Genomic DNA, 19,708 nt, shown 5'->3' on the forward strand with positions numbered 1-19,708 from the left:
GATAAACATAGAAAGCACAGAACGGATAAGTCCACAATCTGTGAACAGAAAAGAGCAAGCAAAAACTTAGCTTTGCTGAACTGGTCAGGATAACAGGGAAATCCAAAAGAGATGTGAATCCAACCAGGAACCATTTACAAGTGGCACTAGCTGGCATAAATAGCCGAGCAGAAAAGACGATCAGTGAAAGCAGCTGCTGACAGCTAACTCCAAGGAGCAGCCATACCACTTGAAACTACAAGAGGGAGCCCAAGAGCAGAACTCACAAAAGTGCCACTTACAACCACCGGAGGGAGCCCAAGAGCGGAATTCACAACAGGTAACCATTACACATCACACCATTCACATCGGTAACCATTACATTTCACACCAGTAACACTGGTAACCATTACACATCACACTGGTAACTCCCCCTTCAATAAGCTCTAGGGGCGGTGTATCATGCAGATCAGTGTCAGCCCATAACCTGGAACATCTGATTTACATATAACAAAACATGGATTTCTATGGAATAAGTCATCGGATCACAGATATCAAGGAATCATTTTATTGATATTTATAGATACTTATTCAGCTTCCTATGACCTACATGCCCATATCATGGCTTAAAAGGGTTAATCCTACTGACAGATTCCCGGTAAAGAGAACTTGTCACCATGAAAATGCAGTACAATCTACCAGCACCATGTTATAGAGCCGGAGGAGCAGAGTACATTGATACAGATGCTTTTCACAAAATTTAAATATTAAAATATAGAGTCTGATTACAAGGAGAGTGATCTGTTTCAAATGTTTATTTCTGTTAATGTTGATGATTATGGCTTACAGCTAGTGATGAGCGAGTGTACTGTTGCTCGGGTTTTCCCGAGCACGCTCGGGTGACCTCCGAGTATTTATGACTGTTCGGAGATTTAGTTTTCATCACAATAGCTGAATGATTTACAGCTACTAGCCTGCTTGATTGATTACATGTGGGGATTCCCTAGCAACCAGGCAACCCCCACATGTACTCAGCCTGGCTAGTAGCTGTAAATCATTCAGCTGCCGTGATGAAAACTAAATCTCCGAGCAACGAGTACACTCGCTCATCACTACTTCCAGCGAATGAAAACTCAAAAGTCATTATCTCAGTAAATTAGAATACTTTATAACACCAGCTTGAAAAATTATTTTAAAATCTGAAATGTTGGCCTACTGAAATGTATGTTTAGTAAATGCACTCAATACTTGGTCAGGGCTCCTTTTGCATCAATTACTGCATCAATGTGGCGTGGCATGAAGGCGATCAGCCTGTGGCACTGTTGATGTGTTACAGAAGCCCAGGTTGCTTTGATAGCAGCCTTCAGCTCATCTACATTGTTGGGTCTGGTGTCTCATCTTCCTCTTGACAATACTGCATAGATTCTCTATGGGGTTAAGGTCAGGCAAGTTTGCTGGCCAATCAAGCACAGTGATACTGTTGTTTTTAAACCAGGTACTGGTACTTTTGGCAGAGTGGACAGGTGCCAAGTCCTGCTGGAGAATGAAATTTCCATCTCCAAAAAGTTTGTTGGCAGAGGGAAGCATGAAGTGCTCTAAAATTTCCTGGTAGATGGCTGCACTGACTTTGGTCTTGATAAAACACAATGGACCTACACCAGGAGATGACATGGTTCCCCAAACCATCACTGATTGTGGAAACTTCACACTAGACCTCAAGCAGCTTGGATTGTGTGCCTCTTCACTCTTCCTCCAGACTCTGGAACCTTGATTTCCAAATCAAATGCAAAATGTACTTTCATCTGAAAACGACACCCTGGACTACTGAGCAACAATCCAGTTCTTTTTCTCCTTGGCCCAGGTTAGATGCTTCTTGTGTTGTCTATTGGTCATGAGTGGCTTGACACAAGGAATGTGACGCTTGTGGCTCATGGATACATCTGTGCCAGGTGGGTCTTCAAGCAATGGCTCCAGCAGCAGTCCACTCCTTGTGAATCTTCCCAAAATTTTTGAATGGCCTTTTCTTAACAATCCTTTAAAGGCTGCGGTTATCGTGGTTGCTTGTGCACCTTTTTCTACCACACTTTTTCCTTCAACTTTCCATTATATGCATGGATATAGCACTCTGTGAACAGCCAGCTTCTATAGCAATGACCTTTTGTGGCTTACCCTCCTTGCGGAGTGTGTCAATGACTGCCTTCTGGACATCTGTCAAGTCAGCAGTCTTCCCCATGCTTGTGGAGCCTAATGAAAGAGTCTTTTTAAACGATTAGGAAGCTTTTGCAGGTATTTTTTGGTAACTATTCTAATTTACTGAGATAATGCCTTTTGGGTTTTCATAGGCTGTAAGCCATAATCATCAACATTAACTGAAATAAACACTTGAAATACATCACTCTGTATTGACTCTATATAAAATATGACTTTCACTTTTTGTATTGAAGAACTGAAATAAATTAACTTTTTGATGATATTCTAATTTTGTGAGAAGCATCTGTAGTTTTGTCAGAAAAGATTCAGTAATGATTTAAACCTCTGCTTTTTCTAGTCCAATGGGCTGTCTATCAGTGACTGTCAGCTACCGTATCTCTGTATGCAAATATACTAAGGCTATGTTTCCACGGTCAGGAAACGTTCAGGATTTGCTGCTGATTGGACGCTGCGTGCAGCCGCAGTGTCCAATCTGCAGCGTCCAGATGTTACAGCATAGTGGAAGGGATTTTATGAAATCCCATCTCCACTATGCATGCAGAGCCGCATCTGGCGGCCCTGTGTATCCAGACATGCGGCGCAGCATGTCTATTTATCTTGCGGAGACGCTCCGTCTCCGCAAGATAAATAACACAGTATATGAATACGATGCGGTGATTCCGCACGTGTTCAATGAACACATGCGAAATGAACGCGCGTACAACAGGCGGCGGTGCTTTGGGCGGAGCGGGGATCCGCTGCGTCCAAATCGCAGAGCTTCCGGACCGTGGATACATACCCTTATAAAGATGTTACTGATAGGCCTGAATACTAAATATTTTCTCATAAAACTATATATCAATCTTAAAGAGCAGTCAATAACAGACAATGGAAGCACAGTTTAGTTTTTAAAGCTAACCGCACTCAAGAAAAAAAAAATTTTAATGTCAGAAAACTAATATAAAGGCTAATTTCAGAGCCTCCATCATAGATAGGGTCAAAAACAAAGGACTAATTAGCGTAGCATACCAAACTTCCAAGTCTTCGATTTCCCTGACTCCCGACTCCACAGCTCTGCCTCACTACTAAGCATGTACATAAAGTGCAGCACAGAGTCATCCAACTAAAAGTCAAGATCCTTAGATCAGGAAAAGAACAGACAATTATAGGACATTTCATAACTTTCCCAATTTCTTATGAAAACATTTACAGAACATCCTGCATTGAACTACTGTAACCAATTTATTATACAGCTCTGGCAAAAATTAAGAGACCACTGCAAAATGTTCAGTTTGTCTGATTTTTCTCTTTATAGGTATATTTTTGATTAAAATGTAAATTGTTCATTTATTCTATAAACTTCTGATAACATGTCTCCGAAAAGGTCAAAATTAAAAAAAAACCATTGCTTTCAGACCTCAAAAATGCAAATAAAACAAGTTCATAATCATTTAGAAACAACAATACTAATGTTTTAACTCAGGAAGAGTTCAGAACTCAATATTATATTCCCATGCTTTCCACCAGTCTTTCACACTGCTTCTGGCGTAAAAATGTATGCAGTTCATCTTTGTTTGATGGCTTGTGACTATCCATCATCCTCTAGATTACATTGGGCTGCCCATGACAGGGTTTTATATGTGGTGGTCTCTTAATTTTTGCCAGAGCTGTTTATTTTAGCAGTTGGAGTCAGTCCACATTACGGTATATTGACTGCACGAAAATGAACACCGACTGACTCCACCTTCATCAAAATGGACACCAACTTCCGACTTCACAGCCCAGGAAGAAAGGCAAGTTTATGTAGCAGATGTGGAATGTCTACTTATAATACTTCTGGTCAACACATGTTCCTTCATTTTTTGTAGTTTTCCTTCCAAGACCACACTTTATTTTGCAGATTCAGATTTCTGAATTTGTGTATCAAATAATTTATCCTGGTATGCATTGTCCCCTCATCCACATCCTGGTATGCATGGCCCCCTCATCCCTATCCTGGTATGCATGGTCTCCTCATCCCTATCCTGGTATGCATGGCTCCTCATCCCTATCCTGGTATGCATGGCTCCTCATCACTATCCTGGTATGCATGGCCCCCCTCATCCCTATCCTGGTATGCATGGCCCCTCATCCCTATCCTGGTATGCATGACTCCTCATCCCTATCCGGGTATGCATAGCCTCCTCATCCCTATCCTGGTATGCATGGCTCCTCATCACTATCCTGGTATGCATGGCCCCCCTCATCCCTATCCTGGTATGCATGGCCCCTCATCCCTATCCTGGTATGCATGACTCCTCATCCCTATCCGGGTATGCATAGCCTCCTCATCCCTATCCTGGTATGCATGGTCTTCTCATCCCTATCCTGGTATGCATGGCTCCTCATCCCTATCCTGGTATGCATGGCTCCTCATCCCTATCCTGGTATGCATGGCTCCTCATCCCTATCCGGGTATGCATAGCCTCCTCATCCCTATCCTGGTATGCATGACCTCCTCATCCTTGTATGCATGGCCTCCTCATCCCTATCCTGATATGCATGGCCCCCTCATCCCTATCCTGGTATGCATGGCCTCCTCATCCGTATCCTGGTATTCATGGCCCCTCATCCCTATCCTGGTATGCATGGCTCCTCATCCCTCTCCTGGTATGCATGGCCCCCTCATCACTATCCTGGTATGCATGGCCCCTCATCCCTATCCTGGTATGCATGGCCTCATCCCTATCCTGGTATGCATTGTCTCCTCATCCCTATCCTGGTATTCATGGCCTCCTCATCCCTATCCTGGTAAGCATGGCCTCCTCATCCCTATCACAGTGTGCATGGTCCCTCATCCCTATCCTGGTGTGCATGGCTCCTCATTCCTCTCCTGGTATGCATGGCCCCCTCATCACTATCCTGGTATGCATGGCCCCTCATCCCTATCCTGGTATGCATGGCTGCTCATCCCTATCATTGTATGCATGGCCTTCTCATCCCTACCCTGGTTTGCATGTCCCTCTCATCCCTATCCTGGTATGCATTACCTCCTCATCCCTATCCTGGTGTGCATGGCCTCATCCCTATCCTGGTATGCATGGCCCCTCATCCCTATCCTGGTGTGCATGGCCTCCTCATCCCTATCCTGGTATGCATGGCCTCCTCATCCCTATCCTGGTATGCATGGCCCCCTCATCACTATCCTGATATGCATGGCCTCCTCATCCCTATCCTGGCATGCACAGCCTCCTCATCCCTATCCTGGTATGCATGGCACCCTCATCACTATCCTGGTATGCATGGCTCCTCATCCCTCTCCTGGTATGCATGGCCCCCTCATCCCTATCCTGGTGTGCATGGCTGCTCATCCCTATCATTGTATGCATGGCCTTCTCACCACTATCCTGGTTTGCATGTCCCCCTCATCCCTATCCTGGTATGCATGGCCTCCTCATCCCTATCCTGGTATGCATGGCCCCCTCATCACTATCCTGATATGCATGGCCTCCTCATCCCTATCCTGGTATGCACAGCCTCCTCATCCCTATCCTGGTATGCATGGCGCCCTCATCACTATCCTGGTATGCATGGCTCCTCATCCCTCTCCTGGTATGCATGGCCCCTTCATCCCTATCCTGGTGTGCATGGCTGCTCATCCCTATCATTGTATGCATGGCCTTCTCACCACTATCCTGGTTTGCATGTCCCCCTCATCCCTATCCTGGTATGCATTGCCTCCTCATCCCTATCATGGTGTGCATGGCCTCCTCATCCCTATCCTGGTATGCATGGCCTCCTCATCCCTATCCTGGTATGCATTGCTCCTCATCCCTATCCTGGTGTGCATGGCCTCATCCCTATCCTGGTATGCATTGCCTCTACAGAAAAATGTAAAAAAAAAAACCATCCCACTTATCTTCCATGAGCTCCCTCACATCGTCTTGTTCCAATGTCAGCAGCTGAGGCGGAAGGGCGATCACATGTGCCCGCTACTAAAGGGATTGAATATTCACTGCAATCCACGCCCATCAGCATGGAGGGCAGTGCATATTCATTCCCTTAAATAGCGTGCACACATGATGCCCGAACGCTACAGGAAGCCAGCGGCTGCCAATACTGTGCCCACTATTTAAGAGAAATGAATTTTCACTGCAGGCGCATACTCCAGTCATACCCAGGGGTCGGCAGGGGAGAGGGAGCGGGAGCTGTCTAATTATACTCACCTGCTCCTGGCACGGTCCCTGGCTGCCCGGCGTCCCAGCTTCTTCCTGTACTGAGCGGTCACATGGTGCCGCTCATTACAGTAATGAATATGCGGCTCCACCTCCCATAGAGGTGGAGCCGCATATTCATTACTGTAATGAGCGGTAACGGTGACCGCTCAGTACAGGGAGAAGCAACAGCGTTGGGGAAGTAGGGACTGCATAGCTCCAGGAGCAGGTGAGTATAACGGGCAGGGGGAGTGCTGCGCAATATTCACCTGCTCCGTGTTCCGGGCGCCGCTCCATCTTCAGCACCTTCTGCAGTGACGCTCAGGTCAGAGGGTGCGGTGACGTGGTTAGTGCGCGCCCTCTGCCTGAACGTCAGTGCTGAAGATGGAGCGGCACCGGAATGAGGAGCAGGTGAATATTGCAAGTGCCAGGGGCCTGAGCGGCGGAGAGGCGAGTATGTGATTTTTTTTTTTTTTTTTATCGCAGCAACAGCAAATGGGGCAAGTGTCTGTATGGAGCATCTTATGGGGCCATAACGTTTGTGCAGCACTATAATGGGGCAAGTGTCTTTATAGAGCATCTATGGGGCCATAACACTTGGGCAGCACTATAATGGGGCAAGTGTCTGTATAGAGCATCTATGGGGCTATAACACTTGGGCAGCACTATAATGGGGCAAGTGTCTGTATGGGGCCATAATCAACGTTTGTGCAGCACAATATGGGGCAAATATCTTTATGGAGCATCTTGTGGGGCCATAATTAACGTTTGTGCAGCACTATATGGGGCAAATATCTTTATGGAGCATCTTATGGGGCCATAATCAACATTTGTGCAGCATTATATTGGGCAAATGTGTCTATGGAGCATCTTAAGGGGCCATTATTAACCTTTATGCAGGATTATATGGGGCATATTTTAATATGGAGCATCTTATGGGGCCATCATAAACTTTATGGAGCATTATATGGGGCTCCTGATTCAATATGGATATTCAAAAACACTTAACCTACTGATGTCTCAATTAATTTTACTTTTATTGATATCTATTTTTACTTTTGACATTTACTGGTAGCTGCTGCATTTTCCACCCTAGGCTTATACTCGAGTCATTAAGTTTTCCCAGTTTTTTGTGGCAAAATTAGGGGTCGGCTTATACTCGGGTCAGCTTATACTCGAGTATATACGGTAATTTCATCTTCTGCTATTTATGGGATTCTTTGTCCGCTGGGTGGTCCTATCACTGACCGACAGCTATCTCTGTATACACTGCAGTCTTGTACAAAAGAAGCTCTCAGTCATCGATAGGACCGCACACTGGACCCAAAATCCCAGAATGAGCAGTGGATATACAAGTTATACTGGATCTTCTGTCAGAAAATTATATATCAATCTACTCAGCTCCACTTGCTCTATAACATGGTCCCTGCAGATTGGATTGAATTTTCATGGTGACAAGTTCGCCTTAACACCAGCTGTTATTCTGTCAGAACAAAGATGAAAACCTCACATGTCTGGTCTAGGTCTCCCTTGAACCTTACCATTCCTTCACCATTAGGACACAGCACTGATTATCAATATCAGTGTTGTTTATGCAAGTCTTGAAGAGGGGCAAGATGGAGGGGCCACGGCTCTTAATGAATGAAGGGCATCTTAAAAGTGTCATGTGCTTTGCCACAAATCTTACTCGAGTATTATTTGTGGTCTAAGGTAGGTACGCCACAGGTCATCATAAATTAGACAAGCAAGCACTGCAATGCCACGTCCCACTGTAACTCCAGCCATTTTGGTGGAGCTTGCTGAAACTGATCTTAAAATACCAAAAGTTATGACATTTCTGTGGAACCTCAGCTTGAGACTTTTTTAAGTGTTTTAGGTAAAAATTCTGGTCCAAACACTTTGAGGAGTCAGGGTTTTCTATAGCAGTGATAAGTAGGGAAGAAAATCTCTACACAGTAACTTATTGGTATCTCGATGTAAAAATAACATTTGGTGATTCTTTCCTTATCTGCTGAAAGTCTCTTAAAATCTCACTATGGCCCCTGTACTCAAAAAGAGTGTGCAAGCCTGGTCTAAAGTCGGGAGCTTTTCCTGACATATACTTTAACCCCTTCCCGACCCATGACGCCACGTAGGCGTCATGAAAGTCGGTGCCAATCCGACCCATGACGCCTATGTGGCGTCATGGAAAGATCGCGTCCCTGCAGATCGGGTGAAAGGGTTAACTCCCATTTCACCCGATCTGCAGGGACAGGGGGAGTGGTAGTTTAGCCCAGGGGGGGTGGCTTCACCCCCTCGTGGCTACGATCGCTCTGATTGGCTGTTGAAAGTGAAACTGCCAATCAGAGCGATTTGTAATATTTCACCTATTATAACGGGTGAAATATTACAATCCAGCCATGGCCGATGCTGAAATATCATCGGCCATGGCTGGAAATACTAGTGTGCCCCCACCCCACCCCACCGATCGCCTCCCCAGCCCCCCGATCTGGCCGGTACACTGCTCCGGCTCCCCTCCGTCCAGTGCTCCGCTCCCCCCCGTCCTCTTGTCCGCTCCCCCCGTGCTCCAATCACCCCCCCGTGCTCCAATCACCCGCCCTGCACTCCGATCCACCCCCCCCGTGCTCCGTTCCACCCCCCCGTGCTCCGTTCCACCCCCCCGTGCTCCATTCCAGCCCCCCCGTGCTCCGTTCCACGCCCCCCGTGCTCCGTTCCACCCCTCCCGCGCTCCGATTCCCCCCCCCCTGTGCTCCGATCCCCCCCCCCGTGGTCCCCCCCCACCCCATCATACTTACCGATCCAGCCGGGGTCCCGTCCGTCTTCTCCCTGGGCGCCGCCATCTTCCAAAATGGCGGGCGCATGCGCAGTGCGCCCGCCGAATCTGCCGGCCGGCAGATTCGTTCCAAAGTGCATTTTGATCACTGAGATATAATCTATCTCAGTGATCAAAATAAAAAAAATAATAAATGACCCCCCCTTTGTCACCCCCATAGGTAAGGACAATAAAAAAATAAAGAAATTTTTTTTTTCCCACTAATGTTAGAATAGGGTTAGGGTTAGGGTTAGGGGTAGGGGTAGGGTTAGGGCTAGGGTTAGGGCTAGGGTTAGGGCTAGGGTTAGGGGTAGGGTTAGGGGTAGGGGTAGAGTTAGGGCTAGGGTTAGGGTTTCGGTATGTGCACACATATTCTGGACCTCTGCGGATTTTTCCGCTGCGGATTTGATAAATCCGCAGTGCTAAACCGCTGCGGATTTATGGCGGATTTACCGCGTTTTTTTCTGCGCATTTCACTGCGGTTTTACAATTGCGATTCTCTATTGGAGCAGTTGTAAAACCGCTGCGGAATCCGCACAAAGAAGTGACATGCTGCGGAATGTAAACCGCTGCGTTTCCGTGCAGTTTTTCTGCAGCATGTGTACAGCAATTTTTGTTTCCCGTAGGTTTACATTGAACTGTAAACTCATGGGAAACTGCTGCGGATCCGCAGCGTTTTCCGCAGCGTGTGCACATACCTTTAGAATTAGGCTATGTGCACACGGTGCGGATTTGGCTGCGGATTGGCCGCTGCGGATTCGCAGCAGTGTTCCATCAGGCTTACAGTACCATGTAAACATATGAAAAACCAAATCCGCTGTGCCCATGGTGCGGAAAATACCGCGCGGAAACGCTGCGTTGAATTTTCTGCAGCATGTCAATTCTTTGTGCGGATTCCGCAGCGTTTTACACCTGTTCCTCAATAGGAATCCGCAGGTGAAATCCGCACAAAAAACACTGGAAATCCGCGGAAAATCCGCAGGTAAAACGCAGTGCCTTTTACCCGCGGATTTTTCAAAAATGGTGCGGAAATATCTCACACGAATCCGCAACGTGGGCACATAGCCTTAGGGTTAGGGTTGGAATTAGGGTTGTGGTTAGGGTTAGGGGTGTGTTGGGGTTAGGGTTGTGGTTAGGGGTGTGTTGCGGTTAGGGTTGTGATTAGGGTTATGGCTACAGTTGGGATAAGGGTTAGGGGTGTGTTGGGGTTAGTGTTGGAGGTAGAATTGAGGGGTTACCACTGTTTAGGCACATCAGGGGTCTCCAAACGCAACATGGCGCCACCATTGATTCCAGCCAATCTCGTATTCAAAAAGTCAAATGGTGCTCCCTCACTTCCGAGCCCTGACGTGTGCCCAAACAGTGGTTTACCCCCACATATGGGGTACCAGCATACTCAGGACAAACTGCGCAACAATTACTGGGGTCCAATTTCTCCTGTTACCCTTGTGAATCTAAAAAAATGCTTGCTAAAACATAATTTTTGAGGAAAGAAAAATGATTTTTTATTTTCACGGCTCTGCGTTGTAAACGTCTGTGAAGCACTTGGGGGTTCAAAGTGCTCACCACATATCTAGATAAGTTCCTTGGGGGGTCTAGTTTCTAAAATGGGGTCACTTGTGGGGGTTTCTACTGATTAGGCACACCAGGGGCTCTGCAAACGCAACGTGACACCCGCAGACCATTCCATCAAAGTCTGCATTTCAAAAGTCACTACTTCCCTTCTGAGCCCCGACGTGTGCCCAAACAGTGGTTTACCCCCACTCATGGGGTATCACCGTACTCAGGAGAAACTGGACAACAAATATTGGGGTCAAATTTCTCCTGTTACCCTTGGGAAAATTAAAAAATTCTGGGCTAAATAATTATTTTTGAGGAAAGAAAACGTATTTATTATTTTCACGGCTCTGCATTATAAACTTCTATGAAGCACTTGGGGGTTCAAAGTGCTCACCACACATCCAGATAAGTTCCTTTGGGGGTCTAGTTTCCAAAATGGGGTCACTTGTGGGGGGTTTCTACTGTTAAGCCACATCAGGGGCTCTGCAAACGCAACGTGACGCCCACAGAGCATTCCATCAAAGTCTGCATTTCAAAACGTCACTACTTCACTTCCGAGCCCCGGCATGTGCCCAAACAGTGATTTACCCCCACATATGGGGTATCAGCGTACTCAGGAGAAACTGGACAACAACTTTTGGGGTCAAATTTCTCCTGTTACCCTTGGGAAAATAAAAAATTGCAGGCTAAAAGATCATTTTTGAGAAAATAATTTTTTTTTTTATTTTCATGGCTCTGCGTTATAAACTTCTGTGAAGCACTTGGGGGTTCAAAGTCCTCACCACACATCTAGATTAGTTCCTTTGGGGGTCTAGTTTCCAAAATGGTGTCATTTCTGGGGGATCTCCAATGTTTAGGCACACAGGGGCTCTCCAAAAGTGACATGGTGTCCGCTAATGATTGGAGCTAATTTTCCATTTAAAAAGCCAAATGGCGTGCCATCCCTTCCGAGCCCTGCCGTGCGCCCAAACAGTGGTTTACCCCACATATGGCTTATCAGCGTACTCAGGACAAACTGGACAACAATATTTGGGGTCCAATTTCTCCTATTATCCTTGGCAAAATAGGAAATTCCAGGCTAAAAAATCATTTTTGAGGAAAGAAAAATTATTTTTTATTTTCATGGCTCTGCGTTATAAACTTCTGTGAAGCACCTGGGGGTTTAAAGTGCTCAATATGCATCTAGATAAGTTCCTTGGGGGGGTCTAGTTTCCAAAATGGGGTCACTTGTGGGGGAGCGCCAATGTTTAGGCACACAGGAGCTATCCAAACGCGACATGGTGTCCGCTAACGATGGAAATAATTTTTCATTCAAAAAGTCAAATGGCGCTCCTTCCCTTCCGAGCCTTACCATGTGCCCAAACAGTGGTTTACCCCCACATGTGAGGTATTGGTGTACTCAGGAGAAATTGCCCAACACATTTTAGGATCCATTTTATCCTGTTGCCCATGTGAAAATGAAAAAATTGAGGCTAAAAGAATTTTTTTGTGAAAAAAAAGTACTTTTTCATTTTTACGGATCAATTTGTGAAGCACCTGGGGGTTCAAAGTGCTCACTATGCATCTAGATAAGTTCCTTGGGGCGTCTAGTTTCCAAAATGGGGTCACTTGTGGGGGAGCTCCAATTTTTAGGCACACGGGGGCTCTCCAAACGTGACATGGTGTCCGCTAAAGAGTGGAGCCAATTTTTCATTCAAAAAGTCAAATGGCGCTCCTTCCCTTCCAAGCCCTGTCGTGCGCCCAAACAGTGGTTTACCCCCACATATGAGGTATCAGCGTACTCAGGACAAATTGGACAACAACCTTCGTGGTTCAGTTTCTCCTTTTACCATTGGGAAAATAAAAAAATTGTTGCTAAAAGATAATTTTTGTGACTAAAAAGTTAAATGTTAATTTTTTCCTTCCATGTTGCTTCTGCTGCTGTGAAGTACCTGAAGGGTTAATAAACTTCTTGAATGTGGTTTTGAGTACCTTGAGGGGTGCAGTTTTTAGAATGGTGTCACTTTTGGGTATTTTCAGCCATATAGACCCCTCAAACTGACTTCAAATGTGAGGTGGTCCCTAAGAAAAATGGTTTTGTAAATTTCGTTGTAAAAATGACAAATCGCTGGTCAAATTTTAACCCTTATAACTTCCTAACAAAAAAAAATTTTGTTTCCAAAATTGTGCTGATGTAAAGTAAACATGTGGGAAATGTTATTTATTAACTATTTTGTGTCACATATCTCTCTGGTTTAACAGAATAAAAATTCAAAATGTGAAAATTGCGAAATTTTCAAAATTTTCGCCAAATTTCCGTTTTTATCACAAATAAACGCAGAATTTATTGACCTAAATTTACCACTAACATGAAGCCCAATATGTCACGAAAAAACAATCTCAGAACCGCTAGGATCCGTTGAAGCGTTCCTGAGTTATTACCTCATAAAGGGACACTGGTCAGAATTGCAAAAAACGGCAAGGTCTTTAAGGTCAAAATAGGCTGGGTCATGAAGGGGTTAACATTACAATATGTCCCCTTAGCGTGTCTATTAGGCTTTTGTGTTGCATCTGCAGAATATTTAATTGTATAGGAAGGCACAGAAAACTACAATTTCCTATACAAAAGTATACTGTGCGGTATACATCTTTTTTTTTACAATGGGTCCCTATGGTCTACAGATGCCCGTGCATCCCTGCTATCTGCGGTCACTTTTGGGACATATGCCTCCTAAGTGAATGCACCCAATAGTGGCCACAAATGGAGTGTGGCTTTAGACTTCATGTATTTTTCAGAAGCATAAATCAATGAAGAGTATGCCTCATCTTCATTCCACTCCATGGCACACGTAGGGTTAACGTGATCTGGTTTTACATGTCTACTAATTGCAAATGTGCTTATGTTTGCTATCTGTAGCACACTAAAGCAATTCCAGCTTATTGTATCCTCCCCACCGTCACCTTTAGTGAGCTTGCCATATCTCTTCTACTGTCATTATGTCTTCGTTTGACTCATGGTAATTACAGATCTCTTCTGTGGTAAGCTTCCTATTATGCACCATTATGCATGATAAAGTTCTACCATTGACCAATTATGTTATTCATTCACCTGCATTGTTTGAGGCTGACCGTTTTGACATTAGAACAAAAAATAGTCTCATATCTGTGTATAGAGACAACTGAGAAACTGTAGCATTTCTATAGTTATAGAAGATGTACAATTCACGGCGAACATACCAATTGTGGGCACAAGGTAACGTAAGAAAACCTGAGAACCAAGGATCTTTTGTAGAGGTGTCCAATTTCAGCTGAGTGGAAGCAAACACAATAGTAAAAGGCCATCACCTTACCTTCTCACCTTAGAGCTTCCGTCACAATACTGAATCATTGTCACTTCCCTACATAAAGCAGGAGTAGAGGAAAGTCATATGGGGCTCTGTGAAAATGTGCGGATTTACCTGCGTTCAATAGAAGGCAGTGCTGATTGCGGGGAACATACACTGCGTCCAAAGCGCTGCTAGTTCCGGATCGTGGGCACCCGGCCTTAGATTGGTCATACATGCATACCCCACCCAACTATATTGTCTATGGGAGAACTGGATACAGCAAAGATTATCTCCAGCATTCCCATAGACAATGGATGGTGTTTAGCCATAGTTCCTTTCTAATGCGGAATTTCAAAGACAACAGTTGGTAATAACCCTTCACGTTAGGAAAACCTATTTTTTAATACACTGTTCTGAGAAAGTTACTGTAGCTACTGAAAAATATCTAAAGACATCTCACGTGTTCGATTAGTAATGCCTGTCTATTTATACAAAATGCAGGACAACATTTTCCCATTGTGAAAAAGAAACCCGTGTTATTACTAACAAGAAATTGTAGCTGTAAGATGTCTCGTGAAAAGATCTCTACCGGTTAGACCAAGAAGACACAGAATGTGTTCTGTGAAATAATTACAGATAAATTACTCATTATGACTAGATTGATTCAACAAGTGTCAAAACGTCAAGACAACCCAAATGAGGTGTGAGCATTGAAAGTTAGAAGAGAAATGTGCTTCCATCCAAGGTGTCTGAAAGATCTCTGTTTCCAGCACATCAAGAGGATTCCATTAGTATAATCAACTAAACGATAGCATGCGGTCATCTGAAAAAGACAACCCTCTATTCATGCCTACTTAATGAATGAAGTCAACCCCTGGGGCCCGTCCAAAGTCAATCACACTGGAACAAATCGGGAGCTTCTGAATGATGAGATGATGTATACAGAGAGAAGCTTTGCAACACAGGATATCAGTGAGCAGTTTTCACTTAATATGCTACCCTATGTAAGGACAGTATATCACAGCTACTGTACTACTAGTAGCCAAAATAACACAAACATGTTGGTCGTCTGACTGCTAGAAATGTTAGACCACACTGAAGTCATCTGTTGTGAGATCTTTGTAATCTTGAAGAGAGCATTCCCCACCTCTCCCATCCATACACAGCAGCCTGTCAATCACTTGGTAGGGATGCTAGCATTAGTTATCAGCACACCGGACCCGCAAACTATGTGTTCAGCGTATTCTTTCATTACTTCTAGTAATAAAAGGCATACTATTTTTGTGTTGTTTAGTCTACTAGGACAAACAGCTTGCAGTTACAGATGTAACAAGCACTATTTATATAGATGATGAGCTATTAACACGGTAAATAGCGTAGGCGCAGTCTAATACTTTTTCATGTAGTTGGCCAACGAAAACATGTATCTCAGAACGCCAGTTTAGCAAATCCAATCTACTAAAAATGGAAAATTGACATTACATTGTAACATAACTGGTGAAGTCCATATACTCAAACTACTAATGACTTCTAAACTGATTGGCCCGTGGTGCTCAAGAGGGCACCCGAGCCCCTTTGACTATCCTCAATTATGACATATTTTGTCTTTACCTGTGACTGCAATATTTGTCAAGTGTCAGCCAGCCATTTCTGTAAATGCAGATGGAGTCATCAATCACTCCCACCCAACCAAGAACGTTCTGCTATCTGAGGATTGCACAGCCTGATAAATGTAACACTGAATTTGGCCTGGGAAAAGGAGGGAATAAAAACGCCTGCTTTGTACAGTATATAGGTGGATGGATAGAAAGGTTGCTACAGTAGTTACACCATCATAATGCTTTGCAATCTTTATTACGCAACATAAAAAGAACTCATTTCCACGAAATGAGATACCACATTGTGTCTATTTCTCTCTAGGACGCCTGTGAATTTGACGTGGATCTTCCACTGCATATCTGCAGCGTTTCTCTATAATTGCCACCGCGTTTCCAATTCATGTGCGGAAAATTTCCACAATGTGAAGATGAGATTTTTAATTTCCCATTAACTTTTCTGGTACTGTATACGTTTCTTCTGTATGGAAATCCATGTGAAAGTTCCGCATCGAATCTGCAACTTGTGCATCCTATCTAAGGGTATGTGCAGACGATCAGGAACTGACAGCGCTTTGGACGCAGGGCATGTTCACTGCGTCCAAAGCGCTGGCATTTATTGGACGCAGGTGAATCTGCATGTGATCACTGAACCGTGCGGATTCACCGCATCAATACATTGTATGGGTGAAAGTTACCTTGCGGAGACGCAAGAGAAATTGACATGCTGCGTTCTGGACACAGGCGCTGCATGTCCGTCTCCGCGGGTGAGCCGTGGGCATCTCTGGGCACGATAAATGAATATCGTCTGTGTTTGGAGGCAATTTGCTACATGGATTTGCACGGGGAAAAAAAACGCAGGGTAATACAATTTGACCTACACATTGTGGACATTTTCCGAACATAAATTGACCTGTTATGCGGATTTTAAAATCAGCAGTATGTCAATTATTAGTGCAGAATTCATAGCCTTCTTCACTATTGTAATGCATATAGTGAAATTCACAACATAACCCATATATAATAGGTGCAGATTTTGATTTGGAAACCCTGCGGGTACACAGAGGAAAATCCATAGCAAATCCTCAAGTGCAGCTGACCTAATATGACCTAGAGTCAAATATCTCGCATTACAGTATATGAGATGTACAAAATAAAAGATGTTTTCTTTAGGAATCAATTAGATAAATCTGGAAGCTAATTGCACTCACAATAGGCTAGGCAATATCAGCTTCTACAGACACCAATGAGACGTTTCTTGGGGTCAGAGACTGTCACATTAAACAGGTTGTTCTGGGCAGTGTCTCAATGATTGACAGTCTTCTCTGCATGCACACTCACACAGAGATAGCTACCAATCACTAAATAGGACTTTGCTACACTGAATACTTTACCATAAACCTACATATAATAGGGCTGTCCTAACTCAAGAATGTTGTATCCAGCCATCTGTGGCAGTTCTCTTCTAACACGCCATTTCAGATCCTTACTCTTGGGATCTGTGGGGTTCCGAGCAGTTGGACCCACAGTGATCAGCAATAGATGACTATCAACTATCTGATGGATAGGTGGTAACTTGCCGAGTTGGCACAACCCTTTTAATCAGGTGAGCTTCTTCAGCTCTGTAACATGCTGCCAGTAGATCAGACCTGGCTCCCCATCATGGAGGCCTCATGGACTCTTTAAAGAAATTGCTGATTCGTTGTGGTTTATTACCATTGTATTTATGTTTGTTTGTATATACTTTTACTATTTCTGAAAATATTTACCCTGTTTTTTTCCTTTCCTATTTTCTAAATAAAGAGTGAATAGAAAATAAACAAAATATTTTAGTGAGGCCGGACATGAGGAATGAGAAGTTGTGCAAGTAGTGGACAACCCCTTTAAACCAAACTAAAAAAAATGATGGTCCTGATTCATGAAGGTGTTTTTGCTGGTTTTTCTTGCTGAAAAGCTGTGCAACTTTGACAGTTTTTATGCTAATTTAGGCCAGATGCCAGAAAATGGCTGGAGCTGGGGCGGGATGGGGTAGGACGAAGCCCACCTGTCAAATTCACCAGAGCTGACATTACTCCAGTGGCGTAAATTCTGCCAGAAATGTCCTAAAGTGCCTGGCAGGAGTGCCATCATGAATGAGGCGAATCTCAGTCCAGCGGGCGGTCGGACACAGCGCCACAGCTAACCGGCTCTGACCGTTTTCGGAGTTACCATGACAAGAATGAGAACGTGGCCCTTTGCCGTAAGTAACGTATGGAAAATAAACGCCTTCTACTATCACGTTTACCAATACCGTCCACTAATCAAAATCAGCGGAAGATGGCTACCGGGCGCACCACGCGGCCATATTTAGTAGCCCCACGTAATGATTCATATTCCGAGTACGCCCTCGGCGGAACACCCTTCAGGGCTGCAGTTGTATGGACCTGTATCTCCAATATTCCAGCACTTGACGGGAATCCATCTTGTCAGGAAGCACATGCCGCCCCCAGATATTGACAGCCATTCACTGGGAAAAGACCACTGAAAGGGAAATGTGATGAGGTGCAGGATGACACAATAGCCCCTGATCATGAGCATGCCATGCAGGATGAGGGGCTCGGGCACCGGGTGCTGTTACTCACCAGAGCAGCCTGCGAGATGAGGAGCAGCAGCCCTGCGCCATGTATCATTCCAAAGGCGAGATGCATCCTCCTTGTAAAGCCGGGGCAGCTGCCTGCGGAGAGCCGGGTGTCACACTGTGCTGTCCGCTCCCTATTATTCCTCCATGGGGCAGGATAGCGCCTCACTATGACAATCCCCCTCCTCGGTGTCTCTGGTATCCTCTCCTCCTCCGTTCTCCGCGCCCCACCTCAGCCTTTTATCCCTCTCCCCCTCTTGCTTCCCTTTCACCTCCGGTATTTTGTTCGCCTTCTATCCCACCCGCTACCGTCTTCCTCCCTTCCTCGTCCTTCTCTTTACCGTTCGGCAGGAAATGTCTCCCCTCCCTCTTTCCCTAGCGATCAATGTGAAGAAGGTATGAAGGAGAGGCGTCCTAGGCGCCATCTAGCGGCCACACGCTGGTGCTGCAGAAGAAGGGGCTCCGCGCCATTAGTCATCATGATACACTACCTGTCCGTCACTAGGTTCACCTCATCCCCGGGACATGAAGAGGCGCTCCTCCGGGGAATCGGGCTGTAACACGGCATTGCATGTTCAATGGGGCAGGCAGAGGAGGCAGCAGGAGGAATGCCTGCATCGTGTGGGTACATGCAGCTACGCCATGGGAGAATAGCACAGAAGTACACCTGAGGTGAACATTAGCTGTAGTTCTGAGAAGTTGGCAGTCATTCTTTACACACAAAAATATACAAGGCAAACTATTATCACTATTATAGAACATCACATAGGTCATGAAGCTGAGGGATGTCACGTCCCGTCACTGTTAGGCCACGTCTGCTCACTGTGATGCCATGTCTGCTCACTGTGAGGCCACGTCTGCTCACTGTGGGGTCACGTCTGCTCACTGTGAGGTCACGTCTCCTCACTGTTAGGTCACGTCTCCTCACTGTTAGGTCACATCTCCTCACTGTTAGGTCACATCCCCTCACTGTTAGGTCACGTCCCCTCTCTGTGATGCCATGTCTGCTCACTGTGGGGTCACGTCTGCTCACTGTGAGGTCACGTCTCCTCACTGTTAGGTCACATCTCCTCACTGTTAGGTCACATCTCCTCACTGTTAGGTCACATCCCCTCACTGTTAGGTCACGTCCCCTCTCTGTGATGCCATGTCTGCTCACTGTGAGGCCACGTCTGTTCACTGTGAGGTCACGTCTCCTCGCTGTTAGGTCACGTCTCCTCACTGTTAGGTCACATCTCCTCACTGTTAGGTCACGTCCCCTCACTGTTAGGTCACGTCCCCTCTCTGTGATGCCATGTCTGCTCACTGTGAGGCCATGTCTGCTCACTGTGAGGTCACGTCTCCTCACTGTTAGGTCACGTCTGCTCACTGTAATGCCATGTCTGCTCACTGTGAGGCCACGTCTGCTCACTGTTAGGTCACGTCCCCTCTCTGTGATGTCATGTCTGCTCACTGTG

At 45.4% G+C, this 19,708-nt stretch overlaps 1 protein-coding gene and 1 long non-coding RNA gene across 2 annotated transcripts in view; one reads left to right on the forward strand and one right to left on the reverse strand.

Moving 5' to 3' along the window:
• Window positions 1–14,568, forward strand: part of LOC138672088 (uncharacterized) — a 38,438-nt gene extending 23,870 nt beyond the window's left edge. Inside the window, exon 3 of the long non-coding RNA XR_011319570.1 lies at window positions 14,541–14,568. This is a non-coding gene — a long non-coding RNA (uncharacterized lncRNA). The remainder of the gene's footprint in view (window positions 1–14,540) is intronic.
• The window catches only part of SDC3 (syndecan 3), a 154,517-nt gene extending 135,902 nt beyond the window's left edge, over window positions 1–18,615 (reverse strand). Inside the window, exon 1 of the mRNA XM_069756801.1 lies at window positions 18,256–18,615. Coding sequence (XP_069612902.1) covers window positions 18,256–18,321 — 66 coding nt within the window. The 5' untranslated portion in view covers window positions 18,322–18,615. The remainder of the gene's footprint in view (window positions 1–18,255) is intronic.
• Window positions 18,616–19,708: the final 1,093 nt, after the last annotated feature.

The sequence above is a fragment of the Ranitomeya imitator genome, chromosome 3 (genome assembly GCF_032444005.1).
Source record: "Ranitomeya imitator isolate aRanImi1 chromosome 3, aRanImi1.pri, whole genome shotgun sequence".
NCBI lineage: Eukaryota > Metazoa > Chordata > Amphibia > Anura > Dendrobatidae > Ranitomeya > Ranitomeya imitator.